At 41.0% G+C, this 15448-nt stretch overlaps 1 protein-coding gene across 1 annotated transcript in view; it reads left to right on the forward strand.

Moving 5' to 3' along the window:
- Nucleotides 1-2444: 2444 nt before the first annotated feature.
- Nucleotides 2445-15448, forward strand: part of GLDC (glycine decarboxylase) — a 53048-nt gene continuing 40044 nt past the window's right edge. The window contains exons 1-3 of the mRNA XM_086479705.1: nucleotides 2445-2672; nucleotides 2791-2869; nucleotides 11150-11285. Of these exons, the coding sequence (XP_086335831.1) occupies nucleotides 2445-2672; nucleotides 2791-2869; nucleotides 11150-11285 (443 nt within the window). The remainder of the gene's footprint in view (nucleotides 2673-2790; nucleotides 2870-11149; nucleotides 11286-15448) is intronic.

Consider the following 15448-nt stretch of genomic DNA (forward strand, 5'->3'; position numbering starts at 1 on the left):
GTTTTGTGCTTTATCTAACAAAACTGACATCCTGCATAGCACAGCTACATAGCAACTCACGTGATGTCAGCTCATTACACCAAGACATACAGAGCTCTGAGCTTTGCTCAAATAGCTTCAATAGCAAGACACTGGTTTGCAATCCTGTCCTCTGTTCCTGGAAACTTCCTTCCCTCTGCTGATGTACGTGCAGGAAACAGCTGGTTTTGTTGGCTGTGTACTTTGAAGTGATAGATTTCTCTGAAGCTACAAGATCAGCTAGGTTTTGTTGATCTGGCATAAAAGCATTATTCACATTTGATGCCAAAGCTTCATTTTCTATTACATCTCTTGTCCAAGGTTCCTATTTTGCGAGTAAAGCAAACGTGAAATACAAAAAATTCACAATGAGATAAAGTCAACTAAATTGAATGTGAAATACAAAAATTAAAATTTTGGCCAGCATAACCATGGCTAGCTAATGCACAGGTGAGAAACAAGATGGGTGGAGAGAACTACAGAAGAGTTTTTCTCAGGAGCCAGGCCCCACTGGCCACTCTGGTGCTGATAGTGCCATGCACATTGTGCAGACAGGAAAGAAGCGCCACGGTGATGGGGACGGCTGGCTCCCCATGTTCCTGGTTGCTCGGAGCTGAGGAGGATGCTGAGGTGGTGGACAGCATGCACATTAAGTCCCTCAATTAGAAAAAAAATCAACGACACCCCCCCAAAAAAGAGAAAAAAAAACCCAAGCCAAGGCCAACAAAACGGCGGGCTGTCCCGCCAGGCAGCACTCAGGTGGCACACATCCCCCCCGTGCCCAGAGCTGCACCCAGAGCTGCTGCCCATGCTGCTTCCGCACCCATCTCCCCTGCCACTCGTTCCCCTGCCTGCGTGCCTCCTCCTCCTCCCCCTGATGTAATGTATAATGCGGGCACGGCAGGAACAAGCTCATGGGCTGTCCCCTCTCTGCCTCCTGTGAGAGACTCGCATAGATTTTTCCTCATGTAGAGCTGGCTATGGAGAGTTGTCCAGCAGAGTTGTCTGTGGAGGGTTGGCCGTGGAGACTTGTCCCATTCTGCATAGTCCATGCTAAGACAAAGTCTGTGCTGAGTTTCTGAAGGAGAAAGCTTTAGCCATTGAGTGGCTTAACAAACTACTCCAGATGTGGTGCTTCCCAGATGAAGTGGACATGCCTCGACACTACTGCCTTGTTCACTGGCGCATCTCTCCAATCTCCCTCCTCCCAAGCATAGTTTTCAAATTGAACTGAAACAGGGTTTAGTTCTGGAAAAGCCAGAAATGTGGATAGGTTTGGGATGTTTGGGATGCTTCTGTCTTTCTTCCTGTCAAGGGTTAGCATAGGGCCAGCCACTAACAAACGACAGATGCTCTCTATTAAGCCCTTGCCCTCCCCAGAAGGAGAGAGAATAAGGGAGATTTGGATTTATATCATGAGCCCTTGCAACAATCGCCTTTGCTTGTTTGAAGTGAGTTTCATCTCAGTTTATTGTGTAATTTGGGGCTCTCTTGTTCTGAAACCAGTGACATAAATCGTTACTCCAAATACCTGCTGGTCTAAATGATGAGAGCCTATTCCATCATAATGGAGTAGTTTGGATAACTTGGACTGTATCAGAGGAGTAATCTGGTGTTTACTACAGAAATGGAGAGCTTGGATGTATCAATGATCTTTGGTGCAAAGCATATTTATTTTTAGGCTCAGAAGTAGTGATTAATTATCAAATTCAGAGACAGGCAGTAAATCTGTGACACAATTGAGATGAAATGAGTGTATACCTTGGAAATATGTTTTTCTTTTCCATTGCTACTCTATTTAAATGTTGATGCAAATACATGACCTCAACGTTGCTACACTTTATTCTGTTAATATAAATAAAAATACAAGTTTGTAACTATGCTGGTGTGATCCTCCGAGATGCAGAACTGAAACAGAGGAAAAAGTAGGTTGCAGTCAACCTCTCCGCTCCCCAAGACCAACATCGCCAGAAGTTAAGGGAATAAGAACGTTGACCACCACCCCCACTCCGGCAGCAGCTGCAGACAGTGGCATGTATTATTCCACCAAAAGCTAGTAAGTCCATGCTCGGCTGCAGAAACACAGAAACCTTTTTTTACAGCCGAGCAAGGCTTTTTGTGGAGGAAAATCCCCCATTTCCCAGAAAAATCACCACCGGGGTCTCCCCAGACGAGCCGGGGCCCCCGTCGCGGCCCCGCCCGCCCGGGGCGCCCCGACGCAGGGATGCTCGGCGGCCAGGCCCGGCAGAGAGGGGTCAGGGCCGAGCGGGGCGGCCCGGGGGGGCGGGCGGGCAGGTGGCGGCGAGGCGGGGCGAGCGCGGCGCCGCCCCCGGGCCCCATTGGCGCCGGCGGTGGGGGGCAGCGCCGCGCCGCCCCACGCACACAAAGTGTGGCTGCCCGGCGGTGGCGGCGGGAGTGGAGAGGCCATGCAGAGCTGCGGGCGCTGGTGGGGCCGTCTGGCGGCCCGCGGGGCGCCGGGGCACCTGCGGCCGGCGGCGAGGGGCGGTCAGCGGCGCTGGGGCGGCAGCGGCAGCGGCAGGGAGGCGGCGCGGTGCATCGAGCAGCTCCTGCCGCGGCACGATGACTTCTCCCGGCGGCACATCGGGCCGCGGGAGCGGGAGAAGCGGGAGATGCTGCGAGCCGTCGGGGTGCAGGTAGGTGTCCCGCCGTGCCGTGCGGGGCGGAGGGGGCGGCGCGGCTGGCCCCGTCCCGGTGCGGGCTGTGCCGGCTGACCACGGCGGGGGCTAACCACGGCGTGCGGTCGCTTTGCAGAGCGTCGAGGAGCTGATGGATAAAACCATCCCGGCTAGCATCCGCCTCCGGAGGCCGCTGAGGATGGATGACCACGTCTGTAAGTGACCGCATGGCCCGGGGTGCTGCCGGCTCCCCCCCCACACCCCGCAGCCCTCCCCGGCGCAGCCCTACCTGCCCTTACTGCGCCCGTGGGGAAGGACTTAGGGCGCTGGTCCCCGTCCTCCCCCGCGGGGTATCCCTGCTGAACCGCGTAGCTACCGGACCTCCCCACTGAAGTGCAAGATAAGGCTAAAATAAGCGTAGCGGTACCGTCACCGACACCTCAGTCCTCACAGACTGACTCGGTAGAGTGGTGATACGGAGGGAAGAGCGAGGCTAAAAATCGTGCGGACTGTAGCTTCAAGTGGGCCGCTGTGCTTTGTTGGCTCTTACGTTCCGGCAGGATTTCTTTGTTGTTCCCCCTGCCTTGCCCCCCCCCCCCCCCCCCCCCGCATAACCTACATATTCTAATAACATGCAAACCCCGGTCTCTGTATAATGGATGCACAGTAGACTAATGGCTAGCATTTTGAATCTGTCGGATTGAGGGAGATGGGTAAACTGCAGGAATACAGAACATCTGAGCCAGCAATTGTGGCACTACAATAATTCATCAAATCACTCTACAAAACTTCATGTTAACGTTTTTAAAAGTTAGCAATCTCAGCACAAAATTTCTATCTGCATAACGGCGATCTAGGCAGGTATCCGTGAACATCATGCTGGAAATCCCATGAGTGAAAGAAACACAAATGCACCTAGCAAAATGATTCCACGTAAAAAAGCTCAGTGGCCATTCAGACGGTGGAGTCAATTACATCAGTATTAACTCTATATTTGTGTCAAGATCCTTTGCCTGATTTGTAGAAAATGTGATTGCTCTCACTGGCTTTTTTTTTTCATTGCCCATCCGTGTGCTGTAATTTGAGTGCAAACTTCAGGCCTGCAGCTCTGGTGAGGTTCCTGGCCAGTTCAATCTGGTTACTCCGAGATGACATCACGCATGAGAGGCAGCACCACAATGAACAGCCAGGAAAACTAGAGCCTGAAAAGACACATTCTAGCCAGGAGGGATACACTATTGACTGAAAGTTTCTACTTCTAAAATGTTTTATTAGTACAGTGGTATTTTATTTTTTTCATAACTTCCCGTCCTATTAGAATGGGGAGGTGGGGTTGGAGAAGTAGAATTTAATCAGCTGCTTCTTTCTGTATAACTGCTGGAAGTATTGCTTGTGATATTTTCCTATGATTAATGTATTTTAATGAAGGTACTCCCTGACTGATGATTGATTTTCACTTATCCTCAGAGACAAGAACTGTCTAGATTATTATATTTTTAGGTCTGTAAGAGGAGTTAAATGTAGATTGTCACTAACAACTACTTCTTAAAAACCTTCTGATTTTTTTTCCTTTTTTTTTTTTTTTTTTTTTTTTAAATTTAGTATGTGATACTCTTTGGAAGTTTTACAGTGCTAAAACGCACCTAAAAGTGATACAGTGCAGTTAGGCATTAAAATAGTTGTACATTATTGAAAACTAAACCGATGATGTCAAAGCCAAAATATTTATGCAGTTTCATGTGTTCTCATGCTGATTTGCATAGCAATTTTGAAATGGATGTCTTCTACGTTGCTGCGCATTAGTTGATGTTCTGTGGTATGCGAGTTCTCTCTGTGCAACAGGGCCTCATTAGCGAACAGTGTATTTAGTTCACTGGCATTTTGCTCCACTTGCTATGCTGTTCATGTTCCCTTAGAGTAAACTTTGAAAGAATGTGACTGTGATGCAGAGTCTCACATTGCACCATATGCAACAATGAGTTCTCAAAAAAGATGCTTGCATGAGGTACAGAAAACTTTTCTCCACACTGCTGCTTTTTCTTCTGCAGCCAGTGTGATGAACTAACTGTCTTTTGTGATTTAATGTGTAGATTTTTGTCACTGTATTGGTAGCAGAAAATGCCACAGCTTGTAAAGAAAAGTTAAAAGCCTCAGCTTGTGCAATTCACAATAAACATCTTTGCCTAGACACTGTAATCTGAGGAAAAAATGCTTCCTCGTTGGTGTACCGTTAGAGAGAACACTGTCTTTCCAAACACCGGTGTGGAATCTCTTACGCGAGTATGGTATATTATTTCTCTATCATATCCCTTGTATTAAAGGGAAATAGCAAAACTGGGAAAGTGTCATGAGAAATGTGTTCTATTTTAAACATGTTCATTTAATTTGTAGGAACACAATTTTGCTCCCACCAGCCCCCAAACTCATATATGCAATGAGAGAACAGGGCAAGGCGATTCAACTTCAGCATTTATAAAATTTCTAATACAGCGGTTCCTAGTGGTTTAAATACACACTTCTACTTTTCTGTATAATTGCAATTAAAAAACATAACTGTGGTGACTCCATAGGTTAGAGTGCAGCTGAACAAATCAGCCATGCTCCGGCTGCTCCTTTGTATTAGGGAAGCACAACTGAGCTTGCATTGAAGTCTCATTGAAATCAATGCTTGCAGCTCGAATTAGATATGCAGTCAAAGAACACCATGCACTCACCATAAATAGTACATCTGTGTGGGTATCATAAGTCTCTGCAATTATATTTGTGGGATTTTTTTAACTTTTAGAGCTTTAGGCCTTGTCTCAGGTGTGTATTTTTGGTGTATATGCATATCTGCAACTCTGACTAAGTGTGACAGTAGGAAATATTGCTTTGCATTACAGATCCTTCCCGTGATAATGTAACAAGTTGTCTAAAAGACAGAAAATCAATCAGCTGTGTATATGCAATACCAGTTTAAAAAAAAGTGCTCCTGTGGCTGCAGCTTATATTAAAGAGCTTGTTTAAATAGTACCCCATATTCCGCTGCTCATAAATAAAACCTCTGGTTACAGTAGAAGCACAGTGTTGTTTGTGTTGTCTTTCCTAGACATTTTAGCACAGCCCTACTCTTCCGTGGAAGAATCAAACTTCATTACTTCCCTGAAGGACATAATATATTGAGAGAGAAAGCCTCTAGGCTTAGCTGGACATTTGTTTTGTTTATGTATGAGTGAAAAAGCCATTCTGCTGAATGCCACACTTTGCTGGTACAAGTGCAATTACGCTAGAAATGCTTTTTCAATATTTATTAGTGTTCCTGTATTGGTAGATCTCCTCTTGTACAGATGGTCAGTGATGGAGGAGAGGAGGAGTGTAGCTTGTGCTAAGAGGTTTCTGAAATGGGTTGCTTCCCTTGCTACGTAATGTGTTAGAAGTATCTGTGTCCCTTTTCTGACCAGAAGAAAGCCATTTTAAAAGTGCCTGCTGCCCTAAGCTCACTGACAGTATTGGAGAAACATGTGAGTATGCCACTGAAAGCCAGCAGGGGTGAAACAGCAAAATGTCTGATTTCCTGTAACAGTAAGTTGCAGTCCTGTACATGAACCGATTCTGGAAGGGGGACTTTTTTTACAGTCAGCTTTTTCTGCAGATAAAGTCAAGGGAAATTGTTATTTTGGTGGTGTGTAACTTCCGTTCAGTCAATACTTGCAACAAGGCTAGACCTCTGTTTGATACTTAATTGCGATCAGCTGGTGTTGGAGAGCTTTTTTTCCCACTATCACAGTAAGTAAACTTTAACAATCAGCTTTTCTTTAGGTACTGAAGGTGCTTTAGCACATACGTAGTGATTGACCCATTTGAAGCAAAAGAACAGATCATCTTATATAAGAGTAATCCTCTTTCTTTTATCCCTGCAAACCTTCTGTCTGTATCAGTCGTAGTTATCCCTGCAATGCTGATATTGTATATCCATCTTTATTGAATGGGTAGGCTTTGTACATACTGTATTTCTGCTTTTTTGTTCAGGATTTGAATTAAAAAAATGAGTCTACAAACTCTGCCATGATTTTTTTTTTCCAAACTATTCTCTGTTACATTCTTGAATTTTAGAATTTATAACCATTAACTTATAAAATCTGAGTAAGAAATTAATTTGGTCTCCAGTCTAAAGATTTTTTTTTACAACTGATACTGCTCAGAAGCAGTCGTATTGTAAGAGACTATTGTATTTTCAAATTTAACTGCTCTTCATGCAGTTAAATCTACTTTTAACTACAATTTTGTGTTTAAAATGCCACTTAAAAATTAATTCAGGGTAAGTTTATAATCAGCTCCTACTGTCAGTCAGATTTTTAAAGTTGATTCAGTCATTTTAGATTACATGCTGCTGGAGTCCACTCTGTATACTTTGGACACCTATAGCAGGGTTAATTGACATCCATTGTTGCCAGAAGTGGTGAAGAAATCCGTATTATTTTGAAGCTATCGCACAAGCTCAAGACAAATCTACTCTGGTAACCACAAAAACACTATCAGAAATAACAGTATTGTCATTTTATAAGCTGGTAATTCACTCCCTCTTACTATTTTTGTGATGTATTTTGCCTTTTCTACCTGTGAGTGTAGCAGTCATGAAGTGTTCTTGCAGAACTACTACTGGAAGCCTCCCCACAGTGCTAACATAGCAGTACTGCAAGATCAGTGAACTTTGTTCTGGATACTGTCTTTGATCATATTGTCTAATGAGTTGATGAGGGGAATAAAGATCAACTGCAGTGACTTAGCTGGCAGTTTTATTTTTTGCTGAACAAGGTTCTTAAAGAATTTATAGCATACATCCAATAAAATGAATTCAAGATAAAGGCATTCTAACCGTGTTGTCTTAGAAAACTGGAAACAAACACCTGAGTGTGATAGCCAGTTTTCAACTATTTCTTAATTGGAGTCAATTTTTTTAATTCTGTTTTATTTCCCCATTTTGAATGTTGCTTCTTTATTTCACCCATTGCTGGGGAGAATATAAAAAATACATCAGTAATGCAACACAACGTCTTGCAAAGTGTTTTTTCAACCACATATACTGAAATTTGCTGAAATCCTAGTTTGCATATATTTTAGCTTTAAATAAATAAATATTTACAAGAATACACAGTTTCCACTACATCTGCTCCAAGGTGTATACTTTATACAGCAGAAGGTCTGTGTAATTTTCTGGGTTTGGTGACACTCTTGACCAAATTTGAAACTTAAAACTTTCACTTTGAATTTGAAAATGAGTTTTTTTAAGTATAGTTAAAATAACTGTTGTGGTTAGTAGTCTTCTGCCTTTATACTAGTGTTAGTTATTTATAGAGCAACCAATAAGGTGTTAGACCCCTTTCACAAATAATATTATGGGAATACACTGTTAAAAGCTAGGTTTGATGGAATGGGAAATACAACTACTGACAAGAGACACAGGACCCTGTTCAGGCTGATGGGGATGTGGGGACATCTCCTTCCCAGAGCAGGCTCAGACGGGGCTGCAGCAGGCTTCACCCAGTTAGAACATGAAACCCTCCAGGCTGGAGACCCAGCCGCACCGCTGGGTTGTCCCCATGGGGAAAAGGCTTGTCCTTATCTCCAGCCTGAGCCTCTTGTGTTTCAGCTTGTGCTGCTGCCTTTTGCACTCCCACCACACACCCTGTGAAGAGCCTGGCTGTGTCTCCTCCATCCGCTCCTGTCGGTCCTGGGGATGCTGTTAAGAATCGTTTTCTTCCCTTGCTTTCTAGTCTTTGGACCCAAATGTATGTAGAGATTTCCCTCACCCTTGTCTATGTCAGTTTTGCTTAAATTCAGAACCATATCAGTGTAAAGCAAACACTGAATTAGTGAAAATTAAACCAGCATAAACCTACACAGACTTATATTTGGTCTCAGGTAAGGCAGGCTGTACGGACAAACTGGGGGCTATTGACTTCCGTTACCCAGGAGTGCAGTTCCTTATGGGCTGTCTTCCTAAAGGCATGCTGTGATGAGCTACTTCAAGGCAGTGTAAGGCATAGGGGAAGAAGTGTGCATCCCAGGTCTCTTCAAAGAGGCATGCCAAATGTGGGAGATGTGTATTTGAGCTGTACTGCTGCCTTCATAGTAACCAAAGGAGCAGGGTAATTGAGGTGAAGCAGGAGTGGAGGGAGTGTGCCCTCCAGCATTTCACCAACATGATTAAAACTAGTAGTGTAACTCTCTCCACAGGTAACTCATAAAAAATGTGATAACTGAAAATATATTCAGTGTTGTGATCTGTCAGTGCAGCTCTTCTAGGTGGGATGTGGTTTTATGCTTAAGCTTAATTGCTACCTAAGCTGCTTACAGTCTCCATAGGCTTTTTGCTTTGTGCCTTGAATCAGCTTGGAAATTAGTTTATTTCAGAGCTCTAGCACAAGTTCAGTGTCTTCATGTGGTAATTGTTAGCTATATTTGCTGAGAAATTACTAGAAGAAACATCCAGTTGGGCAAACAAAGGAAATGCTATCTTGCACATAGTACGGTATTTGTGGTATGTGGTTACTGCAGAAATTGCACTCTTAATGCATTTTGTGTGTGTGACATTGGGCTAGTGAGCAAGTTAGACGATAGCCAGCTTCTGCCTTCAATTGTATTTGGAGTTAAACAAGCAAATTCATTCCTGTTTTCAAAAACTCATTGATGTTTGAATTCTGCAAGAATACAAACCTCCCTCTCAAATTGCACCCAAACTGTCTTTCAGCAAACTTTTGTTTCGCAAGTGGTAGAGGAAGGTCTCTACAGTGTTAAAACTTTCACTTCAAATAAACAAGTGCATCTGTCTGGGATAAGCTGTGTGGGAAGAGTGTTGGGGAGTAGAGCTGCTCACTGGGCTTTAGGAACTTTGCCCTGGACATTGCTGAGTTCAAGTGTAATAAACACATGACTCTTGAGTCTCCAGAAACAATTGCAGTTCACTCAAAACAAGAAATTAATCTTTGTACATTAGATCTAATAGTAATACTGAGTAAAAGGCAGAGAAGAAATGAACTTTGAAGTGAGAACTGAAGGATCAGTAAAAAAATAACTTTGTGGAAGGTATAATGTGACTTTGGAAGAAATTAATTGAAAACCAGTCTTTTTTTTTTTTTTAAATTAAACTTTATACAAGGAATGCAATGGTAGCACTTTGAGTAAAAGGAAGAGGAGAGATTAGTTTTGAAATTAGAGCTAAAGTTATAGTATCCTTGTTTATGGCTGCAGAAGTAATTAATTCAAAACCTGGAGAATTATTTGCCACCAGACTCCAGAGCAATTACATGCGTTGACTTGCTCTCTCTTGCTGGGATAAGTTATGGAGAGAAAATAGGTTTGGCGACATTTGGGGGCCAAGCTGTTCTGCTTTGGTGATTTGTAGCCTATATTCCAAAGTCTGCTTTTCAAGTTGCAGTGCAGAATGAACAGAACATGGTGCAACTGCTCCAGTACAGCAGTTTCCAAGGTCACGTAGGGAGGAAAAAGAAAAAAAGATCTGCTCCCCTTACCGAGGAGGGTTGGTGTCCAGTTCCACCGAGGTCTGTTAGGTTGGGTAGGCCTATCTCTCTGTGTAATCTTAGACAGCCTACTGACTATCTTTCTGCATCCTCAGGCACTAAAATATTTTGTAAATCTTTCCGTTTGGCAGATGTTGGGTAGTAGTATTCATTGACTACAAGGAGCAGGCTGACCCAATGTGGGTTTTTTTCACAGCCTTTAGGACACTGAGAAGTGCGTAGAAGCAAGACCAAACACTAAACTATAGTTGGGGGAGGGAGTGCAAATGCTTTCTGTCTGAACACTTCAAAAGCATTCTGTTGAAATCTCTCCAAACTAGATTGGCAGTCTTTTAAAAGTTAATCTTAAATGGAATTTCTTAAGCTAGAAATGCTGTATTCACAATTACGGGTTTTTTTTTTTTAATAAACTGGTGAAGCATACTAAGATTGAATAAAAAGAACTGTTCCATTGTATCAGCTATTTAGGGAAAATGTGAGAAAACAAAGTTCTTTAATTCTAAGAAATTACTCCTGGTTCCTTGGCATGAGACCAGTTTGTGCAAATATGGCTTTGTTAGAAACTCATACCCATGGATGACTATGGCTTCATCCTGTGCTGATTCTGCAAAGTTTAGCTAATGAAAGGTGCCTTATGAGATATATTTTAATGCATGAATGTACATTGCGTTAGCACAAAAAAGGGCTCCATAAGCGCTTGCCTACAGCTGTTTCTCACACTATTGTTTCCACAGTGGTTGAAACCCAAATTCAGTTGTTGCATTTTCCAGAATTTTGATAGAATTTAAACTTTCCCAAAATATTTTACCAGCTTGTTATCTTTACTGTTCTTGCTTTGCACTTTATTCTGCTACTGTTTATACTTGCATCACCAAAGTCGCGTGGTTTTTTACACAGTGGTACATGGCATTTCAGTTAAAAACTGTTAGAATTACATGTAACTCTAGTTTTCTGACATAATTTCTTTTCAATTAGGTGAAAATGAAATCCTTGAAACTCTATACAATATTGCAAGCAAGAACAAGATATGGAGGTCGTATATAGGCATGGGTTATTATAACTGCTCAGTGCCTCAGCCCATTGCACGGAATTTGTTGGAGAATGCAGGATGGTAACGTATCACGTTTTCTCTTTAAATGCGTATGTATAAATATACATTTGAAGTTTGTCTTACAAAATAAGCATATTCAAATACAGCCCAAACCTGTTTTTTTGACTAAGGCTTTCATATTTTTGATACTGATATGTATCCTACTGTGTAGGAACTGTGTTGTTTGTGCTGAAGCTAGAAAGGAAAAAGCATACTTTTGGCTTTAGAAGGTGCTTTTCTGTAAAATGTTTCATTGATTTTTGTGACTTTTATTCACAGCTCCTATTTATTATGAACTAAACCAAGAATATTTTTTTGCTTTAAGGAAGTATACAGACTTAACTCCTAAAATAAAGTAATTATTCCCTAACTTCTGCCTAAATTTACACCAACTTCCTCCTCCACCGGTCTATGCAATATTGGGTGGAGGTAGGTAAATACTATGCAATACTCTGCTTATGGTTTTCTTATGAGGAAGTAAGAAGCCTTGAAAATTTTATAGGCTTTTCTCTTGGTATTTCCTTCTTGATTTTTTTTTTTTTTTTTTTGAAACCAGAGACATTCAAGAGTTTGAATGTATATCTATAAAGTATGTTCTTGTCTGAACAAATAATTAACTGGTGCCTGAAAATAGGTAACAGCAATACTTGATAATTCATTTATAAAGAGGCTGAGAATACGGTTGTTCTCATCACCAGCTGACATTTCAGGTTTCTGGGCAAGCAAAAGAATGGCCTGTCTGACAGACTTGAATTTGAATGTTACTGGTATGTTGGGTTTTTTTTTCTACTTAAATGTAGAAAAGGAAAATATTTTAATGCGTTGATTTATATCTTATGAACAGCATTAATCTAAATAATAATGGGGTTTTGTCTCTTGGTGGACTTTTCCTGACAAAAGCACTAAGGCTTGTTTATATATCTCATTTAGCCTTGACATTTCCCTAAATAACTGTAACTCAGAAATGATGCAAAACAAGAACCAGAGTTTTCAAATGGAGTCTCCCTTTCCAATACAGTGAATGCCACCGATACCCTGCATTGTCTCATTTGGTTTAGAAGTTCCCTTATTTCTAGTCAGTAACATCCTTTTTTTTCTGTGATGTGTTAAAATCGTAACTGTCATCTTTATTACATTTTTATTTTAATAAAAGCAGCATTTAAAGGTTATGTGTATATATATGTAAAACCCAAACCATCCAAACAAAGAGTCGAATTAGTCAGTGTAAAAAGCCACTGTTATTTAGATGCTATTTTTTTTGTACTTTTGGTTGCCATTAATGGGTCTATGTATCTGTAGGCCTCAAAGTCTGTGTATTTTTAGATTTGTCTGCTCTATTTGCGTCTCAGATTTGAACTGACAAAAAATTTGCACTGTTTGACTCAAGTAATCTGTGCAGTACATCTATATAAAGTTTTATTTGGCCTTATCCCCACCCACTTTTGGCAATGTATGCAATCTAAATATTTCAGTACAGTGCCACAAAACAAACAATCAGTTGTTAGAGGCAAAAATAAGAACAGTTAAAAAGCAAGTGGACCAAAATGAACTGCATATTTTTAAATCCTAAAAAATTATATGGTGTTAATGAAATACCTGGGAGGGTCTGTCCAGAAATCTGTTTGTGCCGTGTCCAGTAAAGTCGAACTAGGTGGCTAAAAGCTAAACTTTTAGATGGCTGAAGTGAAGGCTAAAAAGTCTATTGGGGAGAGGGTGTATGTGTGTGCGCATGTGTGTGAAGGCAGCTATACAGACTTTATGGAAGCTGTTTAAGAAATCAAACCTCTACTTACATCTACTGAATGTGTAACACTTTCTGGGCTATCACACTTCACATTGCAGCTCCAAGGGAAATTCTGCAAGCACAGGCTTATTTTTTCTGATCAATCCTACCTTTCTCACATGACTTGTAGTTTCTTGTTGTTTGGCATTCGTTAGAGCAAGACTTGCATTTGTATACAATGTAAGTTTATAAAAGATCAGTCATAGAAGTCTGTGAACATGACAGCGAAGGATTTCACAGTATTTAGGACACTTGGACTTCCTAGGAGGACATAGGAAGCAAAGGGGTAGATTTCAGGAGGAAACTGTTTAGAATAAAATTTATTTTTGGCTGAAAATGAGACTACTGACCCACGCTGCTTTTGTTAGAGGATTGCCACAAAAGCCTTCCCAAATCTCAGATTCTGTTAAGAAAATACTCAACAGTGTTGGAGTTGCAAAACTTTTTGAAGCATTTGGACAATGATCTATAATATCTGTTCACAATAAAATCTGAATAGCTCAATTACTGTGAGATAAACTGTCTGACCAAAACTAGGCACTACTAAGTGCCTGAGGAATCAACATTTGGGAATTTCTTGTACTGGTAGCTTTAGGAAAGCATAGGTGTCCTTTAAGTCTGAATCCCATTTTAGCTACTTCTATATTCGTGAAAGAAGCTATTCCAAAACACTTGGGGTAGATATTTTTCAGATGATAACTTTTTATCCAAAGAACACTTTGAATGTTTGAGAACAAGCAGAGAAATTTCTGTTCTGGAGCTGAAATGCTACAGTTAAAATTCCAGTCTTGTATGTGAGGTTTTTAACTTAGTCACAGAAAGTAGAGGGTAAGTATCCTTTATTTTTGATATTTGATTTCCTTTTGGTCTTGGTTACTAGCTGCTAACATTTCCTTGTTCCTAGCCTCCTGTGACCAACAATTTCATGCTAACATGGGGTGGAAGTCTTAGCAGTATTTTCCATTGACTACATAGTTGATATTAGCAAAATTATTAGCCTGTTTTTTTCCAAACAAACAAATAGCAAGCCAATATGTAACTTACTTTATCCTTAGAACACCTCAACTCCAAAATGCAGGCAGAAGGATTTATTTTGGGGCATACTGCCAATTATGTGACTTTCAGCACAGACCTCTCAAATGTGTGAATATCTGTCAGCTGTCTTCTGGTATGGATGTATAGTCCTTATTCTGCTATACACCATATTAACATGTTCATGAATTTTTTTTCCCACCTGATGTGCTGAGCTCTTTCCCTAGTAGCATACCAAATTAATTCTGTGCCCTGCTGTGAACATAAGTGAATAACTGAAGATGTGAAGAATAATTGGTTTCAGAAATCAGCTTACATATAGGCTTCTTATTAACATATATGTCAAAAGAGTGTTGTATTTATTTTGGGGGCTTAAATGGATAAAAATACATATCAGGCCTCAAAAATCAAGAAGGCATTTAAAGTCACGGTAATACCATATAACACAGCATGATGCAGAGGTCTCCAAAGTACAGACCACTTGATTCCGTTGCCCCCAGACATTAAATATGTAAGAATAAAGTACCTGAGGACACCTGCAATCTTTACATCGGTGGTGTAGCTTATTAAGCTTATTAGCTAGTAGCACTCGGCACTTAAGCATTGCATTCTGAAAATTACTGCGTACTGTGCAAAAAATCTGATATAAAAGTTGCACAGCTGTTTTCTACTTGTAGACCAGATACAGAAAGCTGCACAAGCAACTACAAAGCATGCCAAATTGGCAGTAAATTTAGTGTTTATGCTTTGAGTCAAAACTGGCATGTTTCTGTGCCCTATTGTAAGACTATCCAGCTTTCTCAAACCCATGGGGGAGATGCTGTTTTAGGAACACCCTTGTAACTGCTCTTCGAAGATACATGAAGTGCCAAGTGATTCCTCTGGAACTCTATATACAATATGGCCTTTGTGAATTTTATAGGCTGGATGGAGCTGGGTGCAGTTGGATGGCTTCTGGTTGTACAGCTTTGCTTTACTCTGCAATATTTATATATGTGCATATTTAAATTAAATACAGCTGTTTTGTTTCGTTTTTGGCCTTAACAGAAATGTCCAGTCCATAAAAGTCAGATAATTAAAAAATTTAATGTATTCATGACTGAACTTTAGTCTCAGTTTTCCAGTGTTGTCAGATGTATGAATTATCTTTTTTCTGTGGCTTATGTATGTTGGTTTTAAATTCTACTAGTGGTCTGTACTTACTTTAAGGTCATTTCATCTCATTAGATGTCAGATCTCAAAAAGAATAGTCTGTGTAACTGGAAATCCAAATGAATTCTAGCTCTGCCATTGAATGAGATTAGTCTTGCAGATGTCTAAAACTGCAAGAACATAATTTATAACAAGATAAAAGTATTGTGTTGGTTAT

This window comes from Leptosomus discolor, chromosome Z (genome assembly GCF_034619465.1).
Source record: "Leptosomus discolor isolate bLepDis1 chromosome Z, bLepDis1.hap2, whole genome shotgun sequence".
NCBI lineage: Eukaryota > Metazoa > Chordata > Aves > Leptosomiformes > Leptosomidae > Leptosomus > Leptosomus discolor.